We start from the raw sequence: 9,984 nt of genomic DNA, 5'->3' as shown, positions 1-9,984 counted from the left end.
CAGCACCGGCCCTGCTAGGACAGCCCGATGGGGGGCGTGGCTAGGGTGCGAAGGGGGCGTGGCCAGCTCGATCGCCCCGCCCCTCTGCGGGGCGTGCTGGGAGCGGAAGCGGCGGCCGCGTTGGAGCCGGGCGGGTGGCATGGCGGCAGCCGGGAAGAGGTGGGGGAAGGCGGGAGGGCTGGACCGGGGCCGCCGCGGGGATATGGGATGCTCCATAGGGTGCTGCGGCACCGGGGGGAGCTTTATAGGGTGCTCCGGCACCAGTGAGGCCTGTCGGGGGCTCCATCCCCGCGCTAGGGCCGCTCTGAGCGGGCAGGCCTTCTGAGTTCCCCCCTTCTTCCCTCAGGAGCCTGGCGGAGCTGAGCCTGGATGAGTTCCTCGCTGCCGGTTCCGAGTCGGAGCCTGACGGTGCCTGGGAGGAGGAGGAGGAGAAAGAGAAGGAAGCCAGGCCCGGCAAAGGGGCTGCGGCGGAGCGGCGGCTGAATGGGAAGGCGAGGCCGGCGCGGGAGGCCCGGCCGGCTCCGAGGTGAGGGCGCGCTGCTGCGGGGCGAGGCGAGGCGCGGTGCGGTGCAGCCCAGCGCGTTCATCGGCTGCTCGGCTGGGTGCGCTTTCGGTGTTGCCTCGTTTGTAAGCAGGGAGCTCATGTTATCTACCATAGAATGGGCTGGCTCTGGGGAAAGGGGGGGTTAAAAGGGCAGTGACCATGGTGGGGTTACGGGATACAAGATAGGTTTTCTGTTGTACCTGGGTCAGTTCAGTAACTGCAGTGAAGAAACGCTTATATGGGCTTTTAATCTTTCACAGGGTATATTGGATTCGGTCAAAGCTGACTTTAGTTTTCCCCGGTTTGTGTGTATTTGCTCTAACCAAAGGACTTTGGGGTGTCTGCAAGATACAAAATGAAGAAGTAGTTCTTAAGCAGTGATGAGCACCATTGGAAGCTAAAGCAATATTCTAATGCTGGATTGGATTTTATGAAGCTTTCATTGTCAGGTTTCTCTGGCAGTACCTTTATAAAGCCTATGAGAGTAATTCAGGAAAATTGAGAATTGATGTTCTGTTTTCATGCCCTGTGATCCTTATCTCAATATACTTTTTATCAATAGTTTAGCGCTGCATTAAAATAACTTTTCACAAGTCCTCTGGAGCAGGGGTACAGAGCTGTGGCACAGCCCTAATCAGCCCTCAGACCAGCCCCAGGTGTGCTTTAGTGGCCAGGAGTTGCTTGTTCCTCTGTCAGCAGAAGTGTGAGCAGTGAATAAATGCCTGTCAATTGTTATCCACCAGGAAGAAGGGAAAAGCATCTGAACACAAAGACCAGCTCTCCCGGCTGAAGGACAGAGATCCTGAATTTTATAAGTTCTTGGAGGAAAATGATCACACCTTGCTGAATTTTGATGCCTCGGACAGCTCGGATGAGGAGGAGGAGAGGGTGCATGTACCACCTGATAAACTGGAGGTATTTGAAGTGCTGAAACCAAGTGTTTCAATTACTTGTTAAATAGTTGAAGTTCAGTGCAAGGCTGAACTATATTTAGGCTTATAAGGGCACAGAGGGCTGGGGTGGAGCTTCCTCAATGATCGTCTGCAGGTGTGCAAGAGGAGTTTAATGGTGGTCAAAGCAGAGCCTTAGAGTGTGTTTTCCCTCTGGCTTTTGCTTTGTGTCACCTTTCCCAATGAGGGTTTGTTTTGCCTTAAGTGGTATGGTTTCTCCTGCATTTTTATGTTATTGTGTTTATGTAGCAGAGCTCTAATTTCATTACTGCCTTACAAAAAGTGCTGATAACATCATTAATAAACCCCACTGCTGCCTTCCTCTTCAGGAGCTACTCAGTAGAAGAGGTGCTGCCAGAAACATGTAAGCCTTCTCTGTTTTGCTGTTAACTTCTCTAGGTAGCGAGTGATGAAGAAGATGAAGGTGATGAACAACAGGCAAAAGTCAAAAGGAAAAGAGCTTCTTTTATCTCTGTGAGCTTGAAAATGGTTGAAGACTGGAAAAGAGCTGCAGAGGTGAGCAGGGAGTTCTTTAAACGCTCTTCCACACATGTTGCTGCCTCTAAAGGACCAAACTCTATTTGTTAATCTTTCACAAAAACCCATAGAGAAAATGTATGTCCTTATGTAGGTCTTATTCCTAGAGCTCTAATGACCTCAGCATGACTTCCCTTTGCAGTGTCTCTTGGGCTGCAAGGTTAGAGTATGTGCACTCAGAAGGGGTCAAAATGGTTAACTATGGATTTCATATCCTCTTAGAAGCATTGTGCCTTTGGCAGCCCTAGGAACTCCTTTTAGTCACGTTTTTAGTGATGAAATTGCTGCTTCTGCCTAAGAGGGGGAGGCAAAGGTCAGACTGGATAGTTGCTTGCAGCTGATTAATTGCTTCTCAGACCCCAACCAATTAAAACCCTGAAGCCCATTTGAGCACAGGTGGAGGTCATTAGCACTCATTAACTCCACCTCACACCTGGCTGTTAGGTGCAGCCATTTTTGCAGGCCGACTTACAATGAATTCCCAGTACTCCATCCCAGTGAAATGATTCAGAGCACTGCTTACCTTTTCTCCTCAGCAGTCCTTTCCTTCTTTCCCCAGAGAAACCTAACACCAAAACTATTCCATGCGATCACTCAAGCCTTTAAAGCAGCTGTAGCAACCACCAAGGGAGATGAAGGTGGGGATGATCCCAGCAAGTTTCAAGTCACTGATGCTGCAGGTGAGTTGGTCGCCTTACTACTACTGTGAGAGAGGGAAGTCATTTGACAGGGAAGGTTTAGCTGTTGGAAGAGAGCAGGGATAAGTACTGGCAGAAGTTAACTTACCCTTTCTAGGCTTCATTTCACATAAGTAGCTTATCTTCCTGGTGGTGTCTGTGCAGTGGGATCTCCTCTGGTGTCCCAGGGTGTAAGTGTACCTCTTGGTGTGTGTGCCTGGAGCAGCTGGGCTTGCAGGCTGCTGAGGAAAGTACCATTCTTCATTCACTAGGCTGCTTAGCGTGAAGGTGAAGCTAGGTACTATTTATATGCTTGTAGTACATGGGGGGTTTTGGACAACTTTTGCTGCAGCTTCTTGCTGTTCCCTCTTAGAACTAATGCAAGACTATTTTGGGTCTCACCAAATAGTGTTCTATAATCACAGAGCAGTTCAGAGTTCAGCTGTGTTATCGGGTTCACATTTCCTTAGCTAGGTCTAAGTAGCTAAGTACTGCATGTCTAGATCCCCTCTTTAGGATTATCATACTTGTAGAGCAATAGAGATGCATCCTCCAGTCTTAGTCCCCTTTTACATAAGCTCCAGGTCTTGCAGACAGTCCTGGTTTAGACTCACAACAGCATGGCTGAGAGGAAACATCTTTATTAGTGTCTTGGAGCTGCATATGCTGCAGCTCCCCTTACTTTTACCACTAAATTAGCAGGTACTTTCTCACTGTGTTTATCAGCTTGTTACTGTGTGCCATCTGGAACTGGCACTCTGGGGTGGGACTACTTATATCCACCTGCTCTCCTTAATTTCTGGCCCAGCATAGGGCTTTTTATATCTCTTTCATTGCTTTTGTTAAAATCTCTTTCTTTAATACAAGATACTACATAGAATTCGCATATTGTCCATTTCTGTGACTATTTATTCAGAAATGCCTTTAATTTTCATTATGTTTTGGGGGAGATTGGTATTACAGATCCCTGGTGATGGGTCAGACTGCTTTTGTGCTTGATGCTGTTCAGTCAGAGGGCAAAAAGATGGCTCCTGTGCCAGGAAGCTGTCCAGTTATAATACTGCTGTTTAGCTAAAGTCTAGGGTAAGATAAACTGCTCTTCTGTGGAAGCTTGAGGAAATGGAATAGTTCTGCTATGGAAATTACAAGCTTCAGTTCCTTCAGGAGCTCTTCTCAGATTGGGAATACATGGAAGATCATTTACCGATGCTTTACTGTCTTCTTTTAACCAGTGTTCAATGCCCTTGTGTCCTTCTGTATCCGGGACCTCTTCCATTACCTGCAGAAGCTGCTTTTTCCAAAACCCCCAAAGAATAAGCACAAGTAAGTCTGAGATTTGAGAACTGCAGGTGGGATAAAGGTGCTTGGGGCTTTTGAGAACTGCACTGTAGCTGGAAAAGCTGCCTGTACATAGGCAGAGTATCACAAGTGTGTGACTTGTTAATCCAAGGCTTTAGTGGCTGTATTAAGTCCTTCCTCATCCCCTGGAGGGAACGTTGAGCTAAACTTTAGATTCCTTGTTGACAATGGTGCCTAGTCTGAGAAGTAAATTCCAGTTCTTTGTGTAAATACCAGTCTGGTTTCTTCCCCAAGCATGACTAGTACAGACTGGAGCACTACTTCATGAGTTACAGCAAATGTCTCACAACTAGTTTGATCCCAAAATAGACTTGCTTGCTACAAGCCAGCTTGTTCTGTTCTCAGGCAGTGGCTGCAGAATGCCTGACTAGAAGATAGCATCAGTGTGATTCAGGTTTGCACCAGGCTTTCTGGTGTCACAGCTCCCTGTATCACACTTCCAGAGATGCTGGGAAGCTCTGAAATGAGTTTTCTCCTGCTTCAGGCAGTTTTCACAGGTTAGAAGTACTACTGCTCACCCATAACAGTTGTTACTCCTTTAACTTCTTGCTTTGCAAGTGGTTGTTCTTGTTCACTGGCAATATAGAGAACTGAGCTCCCTTTCTGATGCTGACATCTAGTTTATTTGGGGTTCTTCTAAACCTAAACCCAACTCTTGCTCCTTTCCAGACTGATCCTCCCTTCCACCAGCCCACTTTGGAGCAAGCTGCGACTGGATGTAAAAGTGTACCTTGGCTGTAGCATACAAGTAAGAAACTTCAGCATGGTGTTATTGGGGGCAGTCTGTGCATCACTGGGCTTCTGGTCTAAACAACTCTAACAACAGTGTCAGAGTCGTTTTTCCCTTTGGAAAGACAGTTACTCTAATTTTGAGGGTAACTTTCTGGTTATCACAATACTGGGAACCTTGGGTATTGGTTTCTGTGCCTTCTTGTGTAGGGGAGAATAAAGAAGACTGGCTGAGACTGCTGTGGTCAGAAGCAATCTCAGTGAGTCTAAAAGCCTTGGACATCTGATATTGTGTCTGTCCAGTTCACTGTCTTGTTTTGGAAGTATTTGGTCTAAAGATGTTGAGGTCCATAGGGTGGTTGGGTCAAAATAGGCAGCCTGTAAAGAAGGGCTGGGTTAATATTTTGGTACTTTCCTGTCTCGATTTGTCTGAAAAGTTAATATGTAGTGGGTTTTAAACTAGGTTGCAGTGTTGTGCTCCTGTATTGTGCATCTTCAGTTTAATTTTTGGCATTATGATCTTGCCACTTGTAATAAATGTGAAGGATGTAATGTCAATAACCTCACATATGCCATTGCAAGTATGCTTGTGTTCCATCCCACGAGGATACTCATCCATCTCCAGTTGCTTGTGTGGTTCAGAGACAATGGATGGATTAGTTCTGAAGGAAATTTCCACCCCCAGTTAATTTTTTGATTGCTTCATCATAATCCTCAAATTGGGAATATCAAAAACACAATCACATTTGAAATACTCATTGTTCAGAAGCTGAAGGAAGGGCATATAAGAAGAAGAACACACTCATGTCTTAGCGTAAGCTGGCAGAATGACTTAGCAGAAAGAGCATTTTCTGGTGTCCCCCAGCAGCAGGGGATTGCAGTAGAAGAAGAAAAACTGGCATTGCAGTCCTGATGAAGTATCCCTGGTCCTGTGCTTGCTTCCAAATCCCCTTTTTCCCAGGCTTCACTACAATGTTCTTCTAGCACAGTATCTTCTGTCCTTTTAGTATGTGAGGGACTTTGCAAAGGAGACCTGCTCAGTCCAGAATCCTTGCAGTGCAAGGAGGAGAATGAGGAGGAAAGTTTAAAGTAGAGGAAATGCCTCTGCTTCCAGTACCTGGGGTCGGAGGCAAGAAGGGGCACTGCATCAGGCATGATCTGTCTCAGATTGAAGTGACTTTGAGTCACTTCATCTTCACATTGGAACTGCAAACAGTTCTGGGTTTGGCTCCAGGTCAACTGAAACAATATAGTGTTTCTTAATAGCTTGTCTAACCTTTTCCTTGAGCTAGAGTTAACCTCTTGATACCCAGGAGTATTCCAGCTTCCCAGGAAAGAAATCCTGGTGAAATCCAGTAAGTTCTCAAGTTCATATGGCCTGTTTCCAAGCCTTGTGTAGACTGAGGGTGTCTTCATCGTGCTTTGACTGTAGTGAGACAGCACTGGTGTCCTCCAATCTGTAAGATGTCTTAAACTGCTTTTGCAGTGTACACAAGTGAGGTTTTATGTGATGAGCTCAGGTGCCATTAACAATCCATGTCCAGTAGCCTGAGCTCATATGTGTCAGGATGATGTACTTTCAGGGGTGTTATTTAACCCACCACATGTTTGTTGCTTTTCTGATACAGCTTTTGTGAGTTTGCTTGAGCTTCTTCCTATGGAAGCCTGGTATTCCAGGCTTTTATTAACAAAAATACTTGGAAACAGCTTATTGGTAAAAGAAGAGGTGATGGGGACTACGCACTAAATGGAATCATGTTTTCTTCTCCCTCCATAGCTCCTCTCTTGTTTAACAGAAGCCTCAGTTGGTGCAGCAGTCCTTCAGCATGTCAATTCCATAGTGCCTTACTTTTTGTCCTTTCCAAAGCAGTGCCGTGCCCTTCTCAAGGTAAGGCGATGTCCTCCATGTCATTTGGATTCAAGTTAACTTCCTTAACCCCTTCTGATGAGCCTTTTGTGGGATTTGGGCTGTATCCTGTGACACCTTAGTTGTTTGTACTCCTCTTCCCTTGCTTTTCTTTTGGTTCTGGAAAGGATTCCTGCTTCTTTTGTGTCACCTTTTCTATGTGTCGTGAAGCGCTGTCACACCGAGGTGAGTGGGCATGTAGCTCTGCCTGTAGCTACTACTAATCCCTATGCCAAGTGACACGGAGGTGTTCAGGGGAAGCTGTCTGCTTCCTCAGTGCAGATGGAGTAATTGCTGCCTGTGTGCTGCGTATGTGTGTATGTCTGTGATACTATTTCCCTCTCCAGAGCTGGGGGTGGAATGTATTTGCAGCAACTTAGTCACAACTGCTGAGCACTTAAGAAAAACAAAGGGGGTGTGGAAGAGGGCATCGGGGTGGCATTTAAATGGAAAGCTTCAACACAGCATTTAAATGAGGCTGGGAACCCTTTGATGCTAGAGATGACTGCTATACAGTGATTGGAGGCTGGTACATCTCATATCTGGAGGTGTAGCAGTCTGCTCACTGCTATAATAGAGAGTTAAGTAGGCTTTTTCAGCCCTGTGGTTGGAATCTTTCTGATTTCCTGTAGAGTTCATTACTATAGATTACTAGTTTTTGAGGCACCAGCCATCACTGTGGTCCTGCTGTTGCAGATACTTCCTGACAGAGCCTGACACATCCAAGTCAATCTATGGTCTGAACAGGTAAATGCAGGCAGGCCTGGGAAGAACCAGATCTATCCACTTGCTTCTCAAGAAGCTAAGAGGAGAGACCAATATACAATTGCTTTATGCAATGCAGAGATGTGTAAAGCTCTGATTAATGAGTGTACATGTCAGTGGGGGGGGTGTCTGTTGACCCAGACCTGTACATAAACTAACTTACCCTTCTGCAGCTGGTGTGGGTGTTTTTATGCTGCACTGGGTGCTCATCATCATGCCTGTACCGGTGACTAAGGATATGGCTCATCAGAAGTGCTGCCTTACGCAGGTCCTGTCTCTGGCTCCAAACCCTGTTGTTGTGTTGCTTGAATTAATCCTAGTGAAGGCCTAGGGAACTGGAATTAAGTCAGAACTATCACAAGGAGATGTATCTTGGGAATTGCAACCTATGTGCCTAGAAGGGAAAAGCATTGATAAATTCAGGACTCAAACCCTGGTATCCCCTCTCCAAAGACAAATACATTTTTAATAGCATTCTTTGAGGAGCTGGAATTTGGTGCTCATGGTAACTGTAGTTGTATTCTGCAGAATGCAGTGTAAGACCTCCAAATCACTCTTTTAGTTGGGCTGGAAGCTGTATTGGCCAAATGTGTGATGCAGTGTGATATTGCTGTCTTGGGGATGGTGAGGAAGATTAGGAAAGCCCAGGAGATCATCACATGCACAGGCTGGTGGTGCCTGTGCTCAGCAGCTTGACTGTGTATTTAGGTCCCTGAATAAGAGTGCATTTGTTTTTGACTTGCTAGTTTTGGACAGTTTCCTTTATTGCTTATGGCAATGTCAGCCTTGCCTTTTGTGTGGTCTCCCAGCTAGAGTGTGAGGACAGAATGGCTGCCAGTGCTGTGGCTGATGCTGTGACAGCACAGCCTGCCATCTTTGTGTCATCTTCCTCCTCACTTGCTTCTGTGGTGTGAAGGAGGGGAAGGTCAGGACTGCCTGTAACCAGGAAGGGCTCTTTATCCCTGCACTTACCTGCATCTTTTTATGTTCTGTTCCAGCAAGCAATTAGTTTGTGGAGCACAGGGGAGGAAACAGTGAGAGTCCTGGCCTTCCTTGTGCTCAACAAGATCTGCCGCTACAAGAAAGAGCTCTACCTGAGTCCCTTGCTCAAGGTAAGGCTGGTACTTCCTGTACTCTGCAGCTTTTCTTTCTCATGTTACCTTAGAGCAGCCTATTGGGTAGGACAGGTGCTGGGGATGATGCTGGCTACCTCCAGGGAAGAACAGAGTGATATCCTGCTTCCTACTACTGTCCTTCCTGCTGGAGGCATTCGGAGTCATAGCAGGGAAGGATGCTGGTACTCATCTATCTACTGGATAAGTACTCATCTTCAGACTTGAAGGCTTTCCTCAAGTGCTCACACACTACTTGGTGCTACTGAGATGCTCTGATCTTTCAGCTAATAGCTGAGGCTGCCAAGTGTGGTTTGCTTAGATACCACCGTTACAGAAAGAGGACTGTGACCAACCTTACAATGTACAAGTTCTCCTTGCAGAGAAACAATGGTATGGGCAGCTCCAAGCTCTGCTACACAGACTCTTTCTCATTTTCCCTGAAGAAACATCAGGCTGGATTATTATTTCCCTTTATGCCTTTGAAATGACTCGTAAAAGGAGCAGTTCACCCCTGGTTTGGACATACCTGGATGGGGAATGCTAGTGGAAGAATGGTTTTGTTCCGTTTGATATGGTTGTAATCTTGTCCTCTTTTCTGCACAGCAAATGTACATTGCCTTTGTGAAGAATTCCAGATTCACCTCTCCCAATGTCCTGCCCATGATCAACTTCATGCAGCGCACACTGACAGAGATGTATGCCCTGGACACACACACCTCTTACCAGCATGCCTTCATCTATATCCGTCAGCTCGCCATTCACCTGCGCAGTGCAATGACCATAAAGAAGAAGGTGGGTACACATCAGTGTGGAGGGAATGTATCCCCCTATGCTAGGGACTGGGGGCTTCAGAGATCACCCTGTAGTCTGTTATTTCAGCAAGGATGGAGAGAAAAGGTACCTGCAGGGTGGGAGTCACTTTTCCCTCCCTAGTTTATAAGAGTTTGTGGTGCACTTCCTATCTTCTGCCTTGGGCACTCTTTTTCCACTCTGAAGCTGCTGTTTACAGCCTGTGTCACAAAACCTCAAGGTAAAGAAGATTAGGAACCACCCTGGTGTGTGCATCTTTGCAGTGAAGTCCATACTATTTAAAGGACTTAATTGAACAAAGCAGCTCAGACCTTTTGGAAGCAGCCCTGATTTCAGCCACCTCCAGTCTGACCTTGGAAGTCTGAGTGGGATTGCTAATCCTGGCTTTATTCATGTTTAGCAAAACAGACCCCTGTGGATTAATTGTTCAGCTGCTCCCAAACATGGCAGGATTGGTGACCACTTAAATCTCCTGCCTATTCAGACATAGGGATAAATGAGCGGACATAAATGAAGTCTGGGCTGCATATGCCCTAATTGGATTGCATTGGCTTCTTACACCCTGAATTCTGGCCCAGACAAGAACTAAATC

General features: G+C 46.4%; 1 protein-coding gene across 2 annotated transcripts in view; it reads left to right on the top strand.

Annotated features, from left to right (window-relative positions):
- The first annotated feature begins 41 nt into the window (after window positions 1–41).
- NOC2L (NOC2 like nucleolar associated transcriptional repressor) overlaps window positions 42–9,984 on the top strand; it is a 45,597-nt gene continuing 35,654 nt past the window's right edge. The window contains exons 1-10 of one of the 2 annotated variants that reach the window (XM_061450205.1): window positions 42–159; window positions 347–526; window positions 1,288–1,459; window positions 1,894–2,010; window positions 2,591–2,711; window positions 3,941–4,031; window positions 4,737–4,815; window positions 6,574–6,684; window positions 8,466–8,579; window positions 9,186–9,374. In XM_061450205.1, coding sequence (XP_061306189.1) covers window positions 140–159; window positions 347–526; window positions 1,288–1,459; window positions 1,894–2,010; window positions 2,591–2,711; window positions 3,941–4,031; window positions 4,737–4,815; window positions 6,574–6,684; window positions 8,466–8,579; window positions 9,186–9,374 — 1,194 coding nt within the window. In that variant the 5' untranslated portion in view covers window positions 42–139. The remainder of the gene's footprint in view (window positions 160–346; window positions 527–1,287; window positions 1,460–1,893; window positions 2,011–2,590; window positions 2,712–3,940; window positions 4,032–4,736; window positions 4,816–6,573; window positions 6,685–8,465; window positions 8,580–9,185; window positions 9,375–9,984) is intronic. The other variant, XM_061450203.1, reaches the window with a different exon arrangement.

This window comes from Pezoporus flaviventris, unplaced genomic scaffold (assembly GCF_033815535.1).
Source record: "Pezoporus flaviventris isolate CSIRO_AGI_PZ_B2104156 unplaced genomic scaffold, CSIRO_AGI_Pfla_v1 ptg000009l, whole genome shotgun sequence".
Taxonomy (NCBI): domain Eukaryota; kingdom Metazoa; phylum Chordata; class Aves; order Psittaciformes; family Psittacidae; genus Pezoporus; species Pezoporus flaviventris.
Note: the sequence above shows the minus strand (reverse complement) of the source record. Positions and strands in the feature narration are given on the sequence as shown.